We start from the raw sequence: 20,225 nt of genomic DNA, 5'->3' as shown, positions 1-20,225 counted from the left end.
TATATTATAAAATTTGTTTCCAAAACTAAAGTTTATATGCACAAGATCCATGAGAAGCAATTGTCACCCTACTACTTTGCTCCTTATCAAACACATCAACATTGATCCAACCAATCCCTATGGTCTAGTTTAGGCTAATAAACAAGGATCATATCCTAATAAAATGTCATAACTAGACTTTAAGATATAGGGAACATTATGCTAAGAGCCAAAGCTTGTTAGACAACTAACAAGAATGCTCCTTCCTGATAATATATAGTTGGCAGTGCAAGGAAGCTAATGGGACTATCAAACTTACTAATTGATTATTTATACTCTTTTTTATCTTTGAGCCACCTGCATATGATGAAAACCTAAATTAAAGGCGCAAAATCCTTTTATCAAATAACATCCTTTTATAATAATAAACAATAATAATAATATAATAGAAATTAAAGTTTTCACAATTCATTTGGTTCAGATGAATCCACTAAGCCTAGGTTTTTCTTGTATTCATATAAAGTTAACTAAGAGCATATTTTCTACATGGAATCCTTAATTACTTGAATCAATTAAACCATGAACTTAATACCTTAAACACCTAAGATACTTTGATTATAGATCTTAGGATTGTACACATGGGTAAATCAATGTGCATCAATGTTAATGATGCATGACTGCTAAACCCATTAATCCTTTCAAGATTTAGAGCATTTGCTATCTAATAGACTAATCAAGCTTCACACTTTTTGATACTCAATTAGTGAAGCTATCTCGTCAACAACCCCTGTTTAACACACCAAGTTTCAATGCAGAAGTTATTAGTTAAACCAACTCTATGAATGTGTCAGGCCACACAACAAATGTAGCAACTATGAATTGCAATTGATCACTAAATAGATTGTTCATTTCCATTTACAACTGTGAACTAAGTTCTAGTTTGGAAGGAACTAACAACCATCCACTCCTATACATTTCTAGTGCTATGCACGATGGTGTCTGAAATACAAACCTTAGACACATTAATATACTATTTATATATTAAAACAAATACAACTTATCCAAGATATGCAATAAAGGGAACATGATCCAAATAAACTCCCATTTTCACTTAGAACCAATTCCTACAACATTGTATTTTTAGCACCTCCTTGTGAGACTCACACTTTCCTTGTAAGGATCTTCATAAAGGGATCAACTAGGTTTTGAGTTGATGCGGTCTCTAATGAGGTGATACTTTCTCTCCATGAAGCTTGCATGCAAGGTGCTCTTGGACTTCCATTATGAATCACTCTAATTACATCATGTAGATGTTCTTCTTAAGACGGCCATTCAAAAAATGTGTCTTAATATCTATTTTCCAAATTTCATAGTCAAAATGTGCAACAATGGAAGAGGACAAGATTCAAAAGTTATTATTGAGACCTACATATAGAACCGGAAAAAGAGGAAGAAATACAAATCATGAATGATTTTTTGAATACAGTGATTAAAAATAACTAGAAGGTCCAAAAAGACATTAACAACCAATACGATGAAATTGGAACTTATCAGACTCATCGAAATTAGTATGCTCAAACTTCAAACCATCGCATTCTACCAGCTTGACCTGTTTTATAGGAAAGTTGAAATATTGACCTAAAATGTTGAGCCTTTTAAATACATCCAAGGTTAGATCATGGTCAAACAATTAATAAGATGTTCACTCAAGGATGTCTACCAGTTGGATTTATCCTACTCTTAAGAGGCAAACCTAGTGGTGTTTGTCATTTGCCATGAAAGTGGTCAAAAAGGATGTTATTCCGAAAGTAGAAAAAAAAAAATTAGAGATGGCCAAGCAATGGAAATATGCAACATTGATGAGTATTGAAAGTTAAGTCGATTGAGGTTTGCATGATTTAAATAAAACTATGATACTATCCATGTGTGCCTAGCAATGAGTCCAGAAGTATAGGGAGATCGATTTGTCTAGAGGTCCTAACCTCATTTAGCACATGGATGCTACTCTGCGCCTATGCATGAAAACTCCTCTTAACACATGGATCACTTACCCTCATCCAAATGATTAGGAAAACAATTTTGCAAAATCTTGAAAACTATGTGGAGATTTTCTAGAGATAGAAGCTAAATATTGAGATGATGGTTTCAATTTGAGGGTCACGGGATGATAAAATAAACTGAGCAAAAGTAAAACCAGAATAGAGAAGCAATTCCACACTTTATTTGTATTGAGACAACCAATAAATAGGCAATACAATCAACTAGCTTGACAAAGCCATAACAACAAAGGCATAAAAATAGGACCATGAAACCATGTTTCAATAAATCTGCTGCCACCATCACCAAAAATCAGGAGATAATAAAGAGACTCAATAAACAATTTCCTATAGACCAGGACAACATAACAGATATAAGACTCAACATAAAACAATTTATTAAAGACTTGGTCAAATGAGCCATTGCACGAAGATATTTTATCACCCTCCCTTAAACTAATATCTGCAGAAATCAGTTTAGGAATCAATTTGCAAAGCCTTTCCTGAAGCAGCCACAACCTCCTTTGAAGAACAAACTCCAAGCATACTTCGAAGTTTCATAAAAACAGCAGGCTTGAGGGGCTTAGTCAAGATATCTGCAATTTGATCTTCACTTTTGCAAAACACCAAATCAATAACTCCATCTTTACATAAATCACGCAAGAAGTGGTACCTCACATCAATGTGTTTGCTTCTCCCATGTAAGACTAGATTCTTTGAGAGTTTTATTGCAAAGAGGTTATCACAGTAAATCACTGTTGGACCTTGCTGCTGGTTGTACAAAACTTCAAGTAACCTTCTCAGCCAAATAGCTTGACATGAGCTTGATGCTGCAACAACGAACTCAGCTTCCGTAGTTGACAAAGTCGCAATCTGTTGCTTCTTTGATGACCAAGTAATAGCTCTAGAATTCAACATAAACACTGCTCCAGAAGTGCTCTTTCTATCATCAAGATCTCCAGCATAATCACTATCTGAAAAACCAATCAAATTTGATTTTTCACCCCTTTTGTATAGAATCCCAAAGTCTACAGTACCTTTCAAATAGCGAAAAATTCTTTTTGCAGCCAAAAGATGAACTTCAGTTGGATTCTCCATGTATCTACTGATTAAATTGACTGCGTGCATAATGTCTGGTCTTGTAGATGTCAGATACATAAGACTTCCAACGATCTGCTTGTAAAGAGTACTATCCACCCTCTTTCCTGCTCCACTCTTTGAGAGTTTCAGACCAACTTCACTTGGGGTGATGACTGAATTACAATCCTTCAACATAAACTTGTCCAAAATCTCTAGAGCATATTTCTTTGGAGAAATGAAAACACCAGCAGATGATTGCACTACCTCAATGCCAAGAAAATAGTGCATTAATCCCATATCAGTCATATCAAATTCTTTCATCATAGACTTCTTAAAATCAGCAAGCATGGTTTTATTATTACTAGTATAAATGAGATCATCAACATATAAACACACAATTAAAATCTTCTTATCAACACCATATTTAGTGTAAAGAGTGTGCTCATATGGACATTTAATAAAACCTTCCTCAGTAAAATAAGCATCTATACGACTGTACCAAGCTCTTGGTGCTTGTTTCAGTCCGTATAGTGCTTTCTTTAACTTATATACCTTATTCTCATAACCTTGCTTCACATACCCAGGGGGTTGATCAATATAGACTTCTTCTTCTAACTCTCCATGCAAAAATGCTGACTTCACATCTAACTGATGGATAGACTATGAGTTTTGGGCAGCCATGGATAACACCAAGCGAATAGTGTCAAGCTTTGCTACTAGAGCAAACACCTCTTTGTAATCCACTCCGAAATTCTTGCTTGTACCTCTTTGCAACAAGCCGAGCTTTGTACTTATCAACTCCACCATCTTTGTTCAACTTCGTTTTATAAACCCATTTAACACCAATGGATTTCTGCCTTTTTGGAAGTTCAACTAGCTCCCAACTATTATTTTTCTCTATGGACCCGATCTCCTCATTCATAGCCTTATGCCACTTTAAATCCTTGATAGCTTCTTGGAATGTAATGGGATCACAATCTGATAACAAAGCATAATGGGCAATTGTATCATAGTTATCAGATTGAACTCCAGTTACCTCAAAATCTTGCATCCATGTGGGCCTTTTTCGAACACGGCGAAGTCGTGATTCAGCAACTACATTACTCTCTAATGCTGTTGATGAAGTTTCAGCGGCTGTTGAAGCATCATTTGGTGGACTTTCAAGTATAGAAACCGTAGGAATTTGTTGTTGTAGAAGCTGCTGCCTTTCTTCTTCAGCATCATTGTCAAAAATGACTTGAGTAGGTTGCTGCCCATTCCAATTCCAGGTGCTCTCCTCATCAAAAATAACATCTCTACTGGTCACAATCTTCTTCGTGAGTGGATTGAACAATTTATATGCTTTGGATGCTTCACTTACGCCAAGAAAAACACATTTTTCACCCTTATCATCAAGTTTCTTCCTTTTCTCGTCTGGGACATGTGCATAGGCGATGCAACCGAAAATTTTGAAGTGATCTACAGCTAGTTTCCGTCCACTCCAAGCTTCCTCCGGTGTCATGTTTTGAATAGAAAATGTAGGACTTCTGTTCAACACATGGATACTCCAATTCACTGCCTCCGGCCAAAAACTCTTTGGAATTTTGCCCCTTGCAAGCAAGCTCCTCACCATGTTGAGGATGGTTCTATTTTTTCTCTCCGATACACCATTCTGTTGCGGTGTATAAGCAGCTGTGAGTTCTCTTCGTATGCCTTGATCATCACAAAAATGTTCAACTTCATTTGAACAATATTCTCCACCACGATCAGTACGGAGAATTTTGATGGATCTCCCTGTTTCTTTTTCAACGCGTGCCTTGAAGCTTTTAAATGCACTAAAAGCTTCTGATTTTTCCTGCAAAAAAGAAACCCACGTTTTTCGACTATAATCATCAATAAAGATAATTAGATATTTTTTACCCCCATTAGAAGTTGGATTAATTGGACCGCAAATGTCAGAGTGAACCAGTTCCAAGATATTCTTTGCTCTTCGCGACTTTCCTTGAGGGAATTGAGAACGATGTTGTTTGCCAACAACACATTCTTCACAAACTTGAGAAGGAATGGAAATTTGAGGAAGACCTGTCACCATATGTTTCTGTTGGAGAGTTTTTAATCCACCAAAATTCAAATGGCCATAGCGTAAATGCCAAAGCCATGAAAGATCTTTCACTTCAGCCATTAAGAAAGACTGGACACTATCAATCTTCAATGGAAACAACCTGTTTGAAGCCATTTGAACAACAGCAATAGCACCTCTCGAAGGATCATATATCTCACAAGCACCCTTCTGAATTGTTATTATGTAACCCTTTTCTCGCAATTGACCAGCACTTACCAAATTACTTTTCAAGTCTGGAACATAAAAAACATTGGAAATTGTTTCTACAAAACCATTCTTGGTTCTAATATTAATATCACCCTTTCCCATTACATTCACAGTAGAACAATCACCAAAGCTCACTGTAGAACGAAAACTTTCATTTAGAAAACAAAAAGAAGACTTACTACCACACATGTGGTTGTTGCAGCCTGTGTCCACATACCACACTTTTGCCTGAGGTTGTTCATTGACTTGAGCTGCCATCAACAAGGTTTCAACTTCTTTCTTTTCTGCATAATTAGATTTCTCTCCTTTTTCTTTGTCGTTAGGTAATTTAGTATAACATTCAGAACGGTAATGGCCAAATTTATGACATCTAAAACACTCTACCTTGGATTTGTCAAATTGTTGATTTTGGCCTCTACCTCTATTTTGGAAATCTGGTTGATCTTCATCAACTCTAAAATTGCCTCGTCCACCTCTTCCTCTACCTCCATCTCTAACTCCTCGAACTCCTCTTCCTTTGCCTCTACCTCGATCTGTTGATCTATTCATTGTCAAAGCATTGTTGTTAGTTAAAGCCTTTAAAGCTTGCTCCTCCTTGTCCTCCTGGATGATTTTCTGCTCATGAACTAACAAAGATCCTTGCAACTCGTCAATTGATAGTTCATCAAGGTCTTTTGATTCCTCAATAGAACAAACAACATAGTTAAATTTTGGCGTCATTGACAGAAGAATTTTCTCAATAACAGTCACGTCCTCCATCTTCTCGCCATGAATTCGCATTTTGTTGATGATTGCCATTGTTCTTGAGAAATAATCAGAAACTGACTCCCCCGGCTTCATTCGAAGCGTTTCGAACTCAGATCGAAGTGCTTGAAGCTACTGCCTCTTGGTTCTCGTTGATCCCTGGTACTTCTTCTTCATGGAGTCCCAAATCTGCTGGGAGGTGTCCTTGCACAGAATAGTTTCCAAGATTGAGCGATCAATATCTTGGAACAAATGATTCTTTGCCTTTAGATCTTTTAATCTCTGTCCTTCAATCTCTGTTTTCTGCGCATCCGTCATTGGTGAGTTCGTTGCTGGTTCTGCTATCCCTCCAGAGACTACTTGCCAGTACTCTTTAGATCGTAAGAAATTCTCCATCAACATGCTCCAATAGTCATAGTGACCATCAAAACGTGGAATTGCAGGTTGCACAAAATTTTCAGAGGCCATTGTTTTTTTTTCTGCTGCTGAAAGAAAATAAACAAAGCTGCTGCTATATGACTCTCTGTCTCATAAACTCTCTCTCTCTGTTTTGGCACTCTCAATTCTCACTTTCTGGTTTTAACCCACTTTTTTAACGTTAACCGGGCTCTGATACCACTGATAAAATAAACTGAGCAAAAGTAAAACCAGAACAGAGAAACAATTCTACACTTTATTTGTACTGAGACAACCAATAAATAGGCAATACAATTAACTGGCTTGACAAAGCCATAACAACAAAGGCATAAAAATAGGACCATGAAACCATGTTTCAATAAATCTGCTACCACCATCATCAAAAATCAGGAGATAATAAAGAGACTCAATAAACAATTTCCTATAGACCAAGACAACATAACAGATATAAGACTCAACATAAAACAATTTATTAAAGACTTGGTCAAATGACCCATTGCACGAAGATATTTTATCACGGGATAGGAAATTATCTCTTCAATATTGCAAAATCTGTAAGTACATGTTTTGTGAATTTGCGCTGCTAGCCCCCTCCAAATAACGAATTTTTGTCTTGTTCAATTTATCTCATCTTTTATAAATTCATTTCCTTTGTGCAGTAGGCATAGCATTAGTTCACCATCTCCTTGTGGGAATTTGAAGTCCTTGTCAACCAAGGCAGGCCAAGGATAAAAGAGGGTCCTCAACCTGCGTGCATCCTCCCCTAAACCCTGTAAGATTGGCAGCACATAACCTTAGTCTCAGCCTCTGGCTGATTCCAATCCATCAAGGCCATACTCAGCTTACAACTCAATCAAACCCTAGCTAAATGATTCAATTCCAATTAGATAATCAATACCGTACCCCTCTAGCTGTTCCCTTTTTCTTAGTTTCTCCTTTCTTTAATATATTTGGACATGAACTGAATTCTATATATGGCGTTTTAGTGTTGTTATTGATTTGTTTACATTTATCTCGCTTATCATTAGGTTGCAAGGACTGTGCTGATGCAGTGCAATTGAAAGCAACATGTCGCCTGGCTATCAATCTTGTGATATTGATTATTTCAATATCTCTGACATCACTCTCACTGGTTTACCAATTGAAGGGAGCGCTGGATTTCATGATATGGTAACAGGAATAACACCTTCCTTGATCCAGAGTCTAGGAGATGCTGCCTCTCTTGAAGATGCTGTGGGAACAAGTAACATCCATTCTGCAGAATTGTATGAAAAGCCATGGATGAATTCAGATGAAATATGTTTCCAGCTTCTTCAAGATGGAAGGCGCACCATATACATGCGACAAAGGCCTTTCCTCCCAATATTTTTTAGTAGAGTAGCAGAGATGTTTGAAATCATTGTTTTCACAGCCAATCAAAGCATTTATGCTGAACAATTACTTGATAAGATGGAAGGTGTTGGATACACCAATATTGCAGTCTATAGAAGCGTTGAAGAAGACATCACTTGAAAAGTGTTGGATTAGAGGACTTTGGAAGTGTTCTTCACAAAGTCTTATGAAGTTTTTCAGTGATTCATGCCAACCTAATGTTATGACTAGGTGAGTCTCTACTTTAAAGATGATACATACTAGGAAATTCCTGGATAGGAGATTTTGAATGTAACTGGTTTCTAGCTAGAATTTGACCTCTACTTCTTTTACTGAAGGATGAATACTCACAGAAAATGAGACAAGAAGGTTCAGCAAATTGTCCAAGTACAATTTCTTCATTGTTTTTCTATGTTGACAGTATGATTTCTGTTAGTGAGTTCTTAACAAAATGGGGAAAAGTGGGCAAAATTTTGATTTTATGTTCTGGTTTTGGAAAAAGGATAAACTCGTATCCATCTATGCTAAAATTGTATTCTATATGCAAATTAATGGGTGTTTGATAAATCAATTTAATAACTTAAAGTTACTTAATAAATTAAATGTGTTTACTTAATGGTATGGCTTAAAATAAAAAATAATTTGAAAATAATTAACTTATTCTTAAATTCATATCTTCATTTTACATTTTTACTCATATTTGTCCTAGTTACTTCCATGATCTCTTTTACTAATCCCGACCTTCACTGTTACTCAACCTCCTTTGTTCTACCGATAATTTATAAAAATAATTAATATGTTAACTTAATAATTTAAAATATATTTTAAATTAATTTTATCAAACAACTTTAATACTTAAAGTAAAAATTAAGTAACAAGTTTTAAGTTAACAACTTAAGTATAATTTAACTTAAAGTCAATTTAAATCATTAAATAATAAATATTAAGTTTTATCCAACACCTCCTTACTATTCTACTAAAACAAGGAATTCTTTAATCTTAGTGAAAGTAGAAATTAACCCTATAACATTTTTTGCAATATTATTCTTTAGAATCATGAAATCATTCAATCAAAATGCTCTCAACTTTCATAGGGTGCTACCATTGGGACGCAAAGGAGGTTCCTCAACTCAAAGGGTCAAATCTAAGTTGTCGTGACATAGGTAATAAAAATTTGTTCATTCCAATTTGAAAAGTTGCAATCATTCAATTATGGTAAACAAGATAATTTCCGGGATAGTAAAGTTGGTATCACTATCGAGATAAAGAAATATGCTCATTAAAACCACTATAGTATGAGTTAATAAATTAGCCACAATCCTATTTCATCACAAGATGCTAGTTAATAAGCATTCTATGAATGTAATCCATCCTTTAGGGCAAGCTCACAATTGTTTTCTCGAGCCGACAAGAGAAATTTACTTATAAACTAACAACTAATTAATGTTGTCCACTGCCTTTGGGTCTATATATATTCAACTTTAATAAAATTAGATTAACTTGTTATTTTGTTTCGTTTTATTTGTAAAACAATTATCATCATTTGTATTGATTATTGACTATGGTTTCAAGCTTGTAAAAATTCATGTAAATAATTGAAACAAAAAATAGAATCAAAACCAAGAAAGAGAAATAACATAAATTCTCCACCATAGGCCATAGCTTTGACACCAAAGGTTAGAAATTTCATGATGCTTAATAAACAAGAAGACTTTTCGGATTTGAATACTAGAAAATATATATATTGATGGAGCATTCCCGAAACTTGACTGATTGTCTATGTTTTTATCATTGTGTGCAGCCAAAAGATCAAATATATATACAAAACAAAACAAAATCAATTGAAGGATCACTCATTCCTATGCGGATCAGAGGCCGTCCAATGATTACTTCCCCCATTGTCCCTTCTGGGCCACAACAAGGGTAACCTAAATCAGATAAGACCATAGAGCAAAGTTTATTTCAATTAACTTTTTGAACCTAGCTCCTAATTGAATTCAGACAATTTCCATCATAACAAGTCAGGGTTTAATAAATTGTGAGATTATTCAGACACAAAAATGATAATAAGAAGCATAATCACATAACAAATAATTAAGTAAATACAAAGAACTAGCTTGACTAATATTCTTAAAAGCATTTGTAACAATTTGAGTGATTGATGGTATAGTACAAGAAGCTGCCTGCCAAGTGACAGGTTGTGAGACAAAGGAGGGTCTTAATTGAATGCATTTTCCATACTCCTAAAGTGGTTGTCCCCACAAATATAATAACCACAAAATCAAATCCTTAGGGTTGCAATCTATATAGAAGTTCTTGTATGAAATCCACAGAGCTTTTCTCAGTAATTTTTTTCTTTCTATTCTATTACACTTGTAAGCTATTAGCAAATCTGTAGGAGAGAAAATTTTAAAGTTGCAATCACCAAAAAGAGAAGGGAAAACTGAGCAACTGCTATGATAAGACCAAAACCCTAATCAAATTAGGGTTTAGTGGAGTTTTACGGTTTATTGGAGTTTTAGGAAAATAAAGAAAAAAAACAAAAAGACTTGGTTTGAAATAGATGATAATTTCTGAGCAATCCAACAGGATTACCACACACATCACATTGATTATCTACCATTTAAGCCAGAAGGCTTACAAAAATCTACTACAGAGTACTTGAGGTCTCTTCTCTTCCATCAAATTCAAAACCCTTTCTCAGGAACAATACTCTGACAATATCAATGTACGTACGTTCATATTTTATTTAGAGCTTGGATGCAATTTCCTCTGCGATCATTCTCTTTACCTCCTGTCCAAACCTTTCCATAACTTGAAGGGGCAAGCATATCGGGACAACAACCCCTTCCTCTCCTTTACTATTTCTAAACCGCAGACAGAAGCTAATAATAGACATGGCCTTAGCAAGCCCACCATATAAGGGCTTCCCCCACCCGAAATCAATCTCCTGAAAGCCAACCCGGGTGTTATCAGAAATGATGAAGTTCCCTGTACGTGTGTAGGAGGGCCGCCCTTTAATTACCATAAAATTTGCTACTGATCTTATGTACTCCTCGCTCATTTCAGCCTTGGCCTTCTTCACCAAGTTCACTGCATATCCCAGTGGATTGTTACAGAGTTCTCCGGCCTTTGTAACTACAGCTGGGTTGGCAAATGCATTGCCATAGTAACCAGAAGGCAACTGCAAACCCCGTTTGCCCCGCACGTTGTTTAGACATGAAACACGGACAGTCTCATCAGGGTCTACCCCAAAGGCAACCGTGCGGCATCTCCATACACAGGCTGTTAGTACTTCAAATGTAGAGCATGGACCAAGGGTCTGGGGAATTCGCTTTCTAAGGGCTTTTATCTCTTTAGGGCCAAAGAAGAAGGATCGGTGAACCGTATTATGATCATCCATAACCCCTAGTGTACCCCTGGTGTCGTGTACCTCCTCATATTCGTGATGCATACATGTTATACGTGGCGGATTTCGCGCATTCAAGAGCTCCCTTTCCCAGACGGGCAGCACAGGTGGCACATCTGCGCCTCTGGCCATCTCGCTGACAGCATTCAGGAACTGCACCAGCCCGGGGGAATCACTCATTGTGTGGTTTAGGCGCAGTGCAAGTACAAACCCTCCGCACCTCAAACGCGTCACCTACATATGTTAAAACAAAGATAAAGATTAATCCCTCTGACCAAAATGTCCTCGCGGTTTTAAAACTCATCAAGGCTAAAAGGAGTGCATACACATATACAGGTAAGAAACTTTTTCTTTATATTGTCTGCAACTTTTTCCGGTATAACTTTAGGAACTTTTTCCCCATCTATATTATCACAATTAATCTCTATCCATGTTTATTAAAGATTGCTGACCTGAATTAACAGCAAAGGGCAACCAAGGATCTCTCCGGAGCCGGGAACATCGTATAGAAGCTCCTCAAAACATGGACAATGCGGCTGAATCGCATCGCCCAGATGCTCGAGTGTGGTGTCTGCATCAGCCTCAATGAACAAGACGCCTTCTCCGGTGCAGTCCACCAGGAGTTTCCTATTAGACCCTTCTACAAGCCTACCTGCAAATGGGTAGTAATATACAAGCACCTGCCAGCCGTCCTAAACCGTAATGATTGTCATCATTGCGGTGAAAGTCAAGTGTCAACTTAGCACTATAGTGACTCCCTCCTGAGCACTATAAAAAGCCCTCCGCATAACCGAGTACGCGAGCTGAAACGAGCCTATTCACTCTTCTCTCAAAAGGTTCTAACCCATCTGGGTGTCTGACTTTTTAAAAAGTAATACTTTTTAGAATAAATTATTGATTTTTTTTGTTAAAAATTTGTTAAATTTATTTTTTGAATTAAAAAATTACATGATATTTGGTAATTGTTTTCAAAAACAGTTTTCTATTAAAAAAAATTTTGACAATCAAAAAATTTGAAAGCAACTCCTAATCTTAAAAATAAAAATATGGTATTTTTAGATAATATTTTTTTAATTGTTTTTCCTTATTTCTAAAAGTTACTTTAAAATATAATTATATAGATATAAAGAATAATTAAAAATAAAACATTACATAGAAAAATTATTTTTAAAATATGTTTAAAAATGTAAAAAAAATATACCAAAAATATTTTAGATTCTTAAACAAACATTTATTTTACAAAATATTGTATAATAATTTTTAAAATTTTAAAACAAGTCTTAAGCTATCAATGGTTCAAGTTTGGATGCTACATGGTATTTCCATCTATACATTTGAAAGAAAAAAAAAATCATAAAATACAAACCTACATAAAATCCTAATTACAAATCTTAATTAATTAATTAATTATATGTTAAATTTAAATTTTAGATTTTATAAATTTAGTTTTAAATTTTAAAATTTCTAAATTTAGGTTATTATTATTATTATTTTAGACATGTATGTATGGAAATACACATTTTTATGTGGGAGAGTTGTGTTTTCAGCCCAACTAAATTGGGTAATTGAGGTAAGGTCCTCATATCACTAATAATTAAACTCAAAACCCAATGAAAGAGTAGAAATTGAGAGGAAGGATATTGTCTTTAAAAAATTCCTAAAATACCCTTAACTATTAAACGAAAAAACTAACCAATCACCTCACCTTTCTCATTCTCTCTTTGACTCTTTTACCCTTCTCTTACCTATTTAATAGTGGAACCATAATCATTTTTCTTCATCAAATTGAATATGAAATATGGTTAAAAAATTATTATTGCCAAATGCATTTTTGAAGTGAATAAGTTTTAAATACCTCATCAAATATTATTCTTTTTTCAAACTTATATTATTTCTCATATATATTAAATAATTTTTAAACACCTCATAAAATTTTAGTATTATTTGTTTGTTCTAACTTGTAAATTAGATATTATCAAATATTATTTTTTTCAAATTTATAGAACATATAATAAATACTTTTTAAATACCTCATAAAATATTATTATTATTTTTTTATAACTTGCAAATTAGACACATGGTGTTTATTATTTCGAAAATAATGTAAACACTCACATGCATATTATATATATATATATATATAATATTAATCAAGAAGACAATATTTCTAAGATTAATTTGCCGATCTTCCAATAATTTTGAAAGTGTAAATAGAGTAATTGGCCGAATTAAAGTCTTCAAAATATTCAAAATTTCTTCATTCCAAAATTACCTAATTGCTCTCCACACTAATCCTAAATATTTTTTTAATAAAGATTTAAATATTTAAAACCATTAAAATAAATACTTTCTTTTTAAAGAAATTTTTTCAAAGTAATAAGATAAAAATCATGCAATCTTCAAAACTATAATTACAACAAATATTTTTAATTTTAAAACTAATTTCATAATTTAAATTAATGATTTAAAAAAATAAAATTGTTATAAAAATAATTTTTTTTTTATTTTTAATTCCATTTAAATATGATTTTTTTAAATCTCTATTGATAACAATGAAATTATGTTTATAAAGGCACAATAGTAAAAATATATATTTCATTTAGTTTACTTATAATGAGCAATTCAAACATAATTGATTTTAATTTTATTTCCTATGTGTTAATTTTTGCAGGGAATGTCTTAATGACATAGTTTGGTTAAAAAAAAAAAAATCTATCAATAATCCTCTTAATGTCAAACTCAAGTTGTTTAAAAATCGTACAAAACCTATTAGAAGCCTTGTACACCCTTGTACACTTAGCACATTTCCCATGTACAATTAATGTAATATCCTTGTACAATGACACAAAATTCATGTCTCTCATAAGTTTGTCCATGTAGGTGTATTAATCATTTTTTCAATGGTTTGGTTGAGAAAATGGTGAATAACTTAGGATCAAATTTTTTTCCCCAAATATCATTATTGGGGAAAATATTGAAATTTTCATGTGATAGTTAAATAAAGTGCATGACATATGTGTACAATCCTTGGGTGACAAGGAAAATAAAAAAGTGGTTTAGAATCAATTAAAATCATTCACAAAGGGTAATATTGTACCTTTGTACAATTAGTACATTTCCCTTGTACAGTTAGTGTAATACCCTTGTATAATGATACAAATTTCATATTCCTCTTAAGTTATGTGTCCATATAGGAGTGTTAACCATATTTCCAATGGTTTAGTTGAGAAGATGGTGGATGATTTAAGGTCAAAAAAATTTTCCCCAAATATCATTATTGGGAAAAGTATATGAATTTTCATGCGAGAATTAAATAAAATGCATGACATATGTGTACAATACATAAATGACAAGAAAAATAAAGGAATGACTCATAATCGATTATAATCTTTCACAAATGGTAGCCTTGTACACTTAGTACATTTCCCTTATACAGTTAGTGTAATACAATTGTACAGTGACATAATAAATGAATAAATAAATTTATTTTTTTATTTTCATATAAAAAAAATAGTGTTAAACAAGGTTTTCAATTTTTATTTTTAAAAATAGTTTTCATTTTTTAATTAAACGTATTTTCAAAAAGAGACAATATAAAAAATAAAAATTATTTTTAAAAATAAAAAAATAAAAATAAAAACTAGAAAAATATTTTAAAACCAAACTCAAATATAATCTATATAATTTTTAACTACTTGTTTTCATTTAAAATAAGTAAATATACCTTTCAACCCTTTTATATAAGAAAAATTCAATCTCTACCAAGTATTGATATAATTCACTTCTAAAATTAAGTCATATGAAAACATTTTAATTGAGTACTTAAAATAAAAACTCTTCATCCATCGTCTTTCTTTCTTTTTCTTTTTCTTATTTTAATAAATTTTCAATTAATTCAAATCATTAAAAAAAATCTTTAGTAAACAAATTTGTAACATTTCATATAACTTATTATTAAAAGTCATGTTCAAAAAAATATTAAAATAAAGAAGGAAGAAGATTTAAAAAAAATTAAACTTTTTATTTTATAATAGTAAAAAAAAAACTTTAAAATACTTTTTAGTATAAAAGAAATTAAAATAGTGAATATATTTATTTTAAACAGTGTTTTAATAATTAAATTATTTACTTCTAAAATGTAAAAGATAAAAATAAATGTAAAAGATAATTTTTATTTATTTAAATTAATATTTTTTTAGAAAGTATTTTCCAAACATTAATATAATTTTTGTTTATTTATAATTTAAAAATAAAAAATAATATCAATTTTTCAATTATTTATAAAAGAGTTTTAAAAAATAATGAAAAATCCAAAAATGGTTAAATAAAAAAGAATAGTGGCATGTGAAGAGTGGTAGAATAAAGAAAAAAATGAGTCAAGTGGGTATTTTTGTCAATTATTATCTCATATCCTTATCATCTATGGGTGGTTGGAGAACCTTACCTTAATTATCAAGTCTATACGAGATTGAAAACATAATATTCCCTTTTTATTTTTAGTGGTTGATAATGGGAGACAAGGGATGTCCATTGGACTTTTAAATTTGATGTCCTTTTCAGATTCTTCACTATTTTACTATTATGTTGATGTGACTCCCATTGTTTCTATCAAAGAGACCACCAATCTCAATCTCATCTATCAAAGAGGCATCAAGTGGGTATTTAATGTAGTTTAATAATTAATGTATACTTATAAAATTCATATTTTTTACTCATATACGTGATATTATTGTTGAATATATCAATAAGACAATTTTAAAATGTTGATTATTATTTTTTATATCATTTTTAAAAAAAAAATTCTCCAAAATTTTGTCTCAACTATATTTTGTGTCAAAATATTTATCGATATATTTATAAAATTGAGTTATCGATATATTTGTCAAAATTGATATTTTCATTATTGGTTAGATTTTATAATGATTTTATTTTCAATCATACTACCTAGTTAAGATTATTTATTTATTTTCAATGGTAAATGATTTATTTTATTTATTATCATTTATATTATGAATATAATGAATTTAAATGGTATAATATTAAGATATATTATTAGATGAGATTTTATATTTTTATTTTTATTTTAAAAAAAATCTAAAACATTATCTAAGGGATTTCCTTTATTGTCAATTAAATTTGTCTTTATGTATTTATATATATATATATTTGAAACCTATCTGACTTATTCTCCAACTTTTTGAAATTCTTATGACCAAAATTTATGTGAAAAAATATGTTATAGTATTTATATATATTTGAAATTCTTTTTCTTATTTTAATAAATTTTCAATTAATTCAAATCATTAAAGAAATCCTTAATAAACAAATTTGTAACATTTCATATAATTTCTTACTAAAAGTCATATTCAAAAAGTTATTAAAATAAAGAAGGAAGAAAATTTAAAAAAAAATTAAACTTTTTATTTTATAATAGTAAAAAAAAAACTTTAAAATACTTTTTAGTATAAAAGAAATTAAAATAGTGAATATATTTATTTTAAACATTATTTTAATCATTAAATTATTTACTTCTAAAATGTAAAAGATAAAAATAAATGTAAAAGATAATTTTTATTTATTTAAATTAATATTTTTTAAAAAAGTATTTTTCAAAATAGTCTTTGAATCATTAATATAATTTTTTATTTACAATTTAAAAATAAAAAATAATATTGATTTTTCAATTATTTATAAAAAGTTTTAAAAAATAATGAAAAATCCAAAAAAATTTAAATAAAAAATAATAGTGACATGTGAGGAGTGGTAGAATAAAGACAAAAATAATTCAAGTGGGTATTTTTGTCAATTACTATCTCATATCCTTATCATCTATGGGTGGTTGGAGGACCTTACCTTATTTATCAAGTCTATCATCTATGGGTGGTTAGAGGACCTTACCTTAATTATCAAGCCTACACAAGATTGAAAACATAATTTTCCCTTTTTACTTTTAGTGATTGGTAATGGGAGACAAGGGATGTCAGTGGGCTTTTGAATTTGATGTCCTTTTTAGATTCCTCATTGTTTTACCATTATGTTGATGTGACTCCCATTTTACATACCACAAATCTCAATCTCATCCATCTAAAAGATAAGATATCTCATCTATCTAAAAGATAAGATAAATCATTTTTATCATCTGGAAAATAATAAGCTACTTATAACTTTTGAATCTAAGTCTAGATGGTTAATTTCAATCTTTTCAATAAAAATATAAATAAATAAAATTTAAATACAAAAATATAAATAAATAAGATAGAGGAATATATAAATAGGAAATGAATATATATATATATATATCATTATTAGATTAATGGTTTCGAAATATTAAGTTATTGAATCCATCCCTATTACATGGGTCGAGATCTAGGACACCAAAATGTATGATGAAATTTGGATCATTAAATAAAGATATAAATAAATAAAAATAATAATACTAAAATATAAACAAATTAGATTAAAGTATAAAGCAATAAGACTCTATGTATAGTATAAACATAATTATCAAGCCTTTGCAGAGTTGAAAACATAATTTTCCCTTTTTATTTTTAGTAGTTGGTAATGAGAGAAGGGATGTCATTGGACTTTTGAATTTGATATCCTTTTCAATTCTTTGCTGTTTTACCATTATGTTGGTGTGACTGCCACTGTTCCTATCTATGTTGAAAATAAAATAAGTTATTAATGGTATGTTTGGATCCTATTCTCAAAAAAATTTCTCTTAACTTCTATATATATATATATATATATATATTGAAAATTTGTTTTGAAAACAATGAGTCAGAACTGTTTTTTAGAATAGTTTTCTGTTTTTCGGAACAAAAAACAAGTTTGATAATTAAAAAATATTTTTTGTTTTTTGTTCTTAAAAATGAAAAATATGGTGTTTTCATAAAACATCTTTTAATAATTAAATATTATTTTTATTTTTTTCTAAGGATTGTTTTAAAAAATAATTATACAAATATGTGAAATGATTAAAAATAAAACATTAGATATAAAAATTATTTTTAAAACATATTTAAAAATAAATTAAAAATAAATTAAAAATATTTTAAGTTTTTAAACAAACTTTTGTTCTATAAAAATTAGAGAACAATTTTCAAAATTTGTTCTCAATAAATATTTTTTAGAATCGTTTTCAAAAATAATTACCATGCCCTTGAAGTTTTGTAAAATAAAAGTCTACTTGGAAACCAATTTTTTAACTTATTTTTAATATTTTAAAATATGTTTTAAAAATAATTTTGATCTAATATTTTATTTTTAATCCTTTTATATGTTTGTATAATTATTTTTTAAAATAAAAAACAAGTGAAAATAGTAAAAATAACTAAAAGATCTGATTTTTTTTTTTTTATCAAACATATTTTCCTGAATTTTTTTTTTCCCTGAGGATGGTGATTTTTCGAAATGTTGAAGGTGGAATGATGATTCTCTACAGATTCTTTCTGAGAATGGAATCATTTTTCAACCGTTTGTTTCAAGTGTTAAAAATGGAATGATTTTTCAACATCCTTTTCAAGTTCTGAGAATGGCCTGATTTTTCTATGTCTTTATTAAAGCTCTGAAATGGAATTATGTTTCAACTCGGTCCCCTGCTCAGCTGGACTCGGAGTTCAAGAGTCATTGGATCCGTGTCAACTCGGATTTCAATGGGGTCGTAAATCGAGGCAGCCAATGGATGACTGCCACGTCAGTAAACATCTTGGATCGCGAAACAAAAGTGCTCCACGTTTTGGTGACGTGGAAGCCTCTCATTGGTCCAGTCCATGTGGTGTATGCTATGGTACCGTGGTCGCTTCCATGGAGGAAGCTCAATGGGCGAATCACATACCTTCGAAGTTGTGATCAGATGCGCTCAGGCTCATTGGAGCAATGTGGGTCTGTTCTTTGACTCAATTTTCTGCCTGAGTCATCTACAAATGACCTAATCTCCCAATGTTTTCGGGTTTTGAAAACCCGGATTAAAAAAAAAGTACTTATGCATTCTGTCTTAACAAAGTATCAAATCAGAAAATAAGGCATATAAATTAGTTTGCTTGATAGACTGGAATGCATTAGGGTTTTTCGGGTTTATGCAGGCCAAAATATCACAAAGAAGATGATGATGATGATGAGGAGGAGAAGACTCGCATGTTGCACATGGGAAAGAGAGCTCAGCCTCGACTTGGATGATCAAGAGAGTGAGCTCCTATCCATCTTTGTCTGCTTTGAACTGTTTGAAAAGAAACCCGAAAAGGGGAATGAATTTCATCTACAGTGTTGTGAGATAAATTTGATGGGATCTGTCTCCCTTGGACCACCATTGGCATGCCCTGCATGTAATGCATTGTCTCATATTTATTTTCTGCAGAGGCGCATTTATAGTGCCTTACCAGAGCTCTGTATGTGCTTGTCCTTGTATTAGCATACCATTCCAGTATTAACTGATCTTTGCCTTTATTACTGATGGGCAAACCGGTGCTTAACCCCAAAATTGTCTAGCTGAAAATGAGTTCATAGTAGGCTTTTTCTTGCTATCATCACTAAATTGCTTCGTTTCTTGATATGCTTGGTGGATTTGAGTTTGACCCTTTTCTTCTATGAGATTGGAGAGGTTGAAAATGAAAGATCATGGCAGTTTTGAGATGATAATAAGCCCCTTGAATTGTTGATGGTATCTTTACACATGCAAGGGTCATGTGAGGAGCTCCATGATTTCAACTTTCTCAGTATTACTTTTCAACTTTAAGGGGATGGGAAAGGGATGTGGAAGAATCTTGTTTTTTTTTTTTGTGTGTTCAAACACAGATATCATAAAAAAAGTGAGTGTGATTTATCAATAGTCTGTATGGCAGTTTCCAGGGAAATTTCATGGTTCCCATAAGTTTTTTTGATT

The 20,225-nt window shown here is 31.5% G+C and overlaps 2 protein-coding genes across 2 annotated transcripts; one reads left to right on the top strand and one right to left on the bottom strand.

Moving 5' to 3' along the window:
* Nucleotides 1-7,632: 7,632 nt before the first annotated feature.
* On the top strand, nucleotides 7,633-8,076 carry LOC104877755 (uncharacterized). Its single transcript, XM_010646617.1, has one exon. The coding sequence runs from the start codon at nucleotides 7,633-7,635 to the stop codon at nucleotides 8,074-8,076; it is 444 nt and encodes a 147-aa protein (XP_010644919.1).
* Nucleotides 8,077-10,470: 2,394 nt separating this feature from the next.
* LOC100263012 (methanol O-anthraniloyltransferase) lies at nucleotides 10,471-12,132 on the bottom strand. Its single transcript, XM_010646273.3, has 3 exons — nucleotides 12,091-12,132; nucleotides 11,797-12,036; nucleotides 10,471-11,578 (listed from the first exon to the last, which is right to left on the bottom strand). The coding sequence occupies exons 1-3, from the start codon at nucleotides 12,130-12,132 to the stop codon at nucleotides 10,685-10,687; spliced, it is 1,176 nt and encodes a 391-aa protein (XP_010644575.2). The 3' UTR covers nucleotides 10,471-10,684.
* Between the last annotated feature and the right edge of the window lie 8,093 nt (nucleotides 12,133-20,225).

The sequence above is a fragment of the Vitis vinifera genome, chromosome 2 (genome assembly GCF_030704535.1).
Source record: "Vitis vinifera cultivar Pinot Noir 40024 chromosome 2, ASM3070453v1".
Lineage (NCBI taxonomy): Eukaryota > Viridiplantae > Streptophyta > Magnoliopsida > Vitales > Vitaceae > Vitis > Vitis vinifera.
This window is presented reverse-complemented; position numbering and strand designations above follow the sequence as displayed.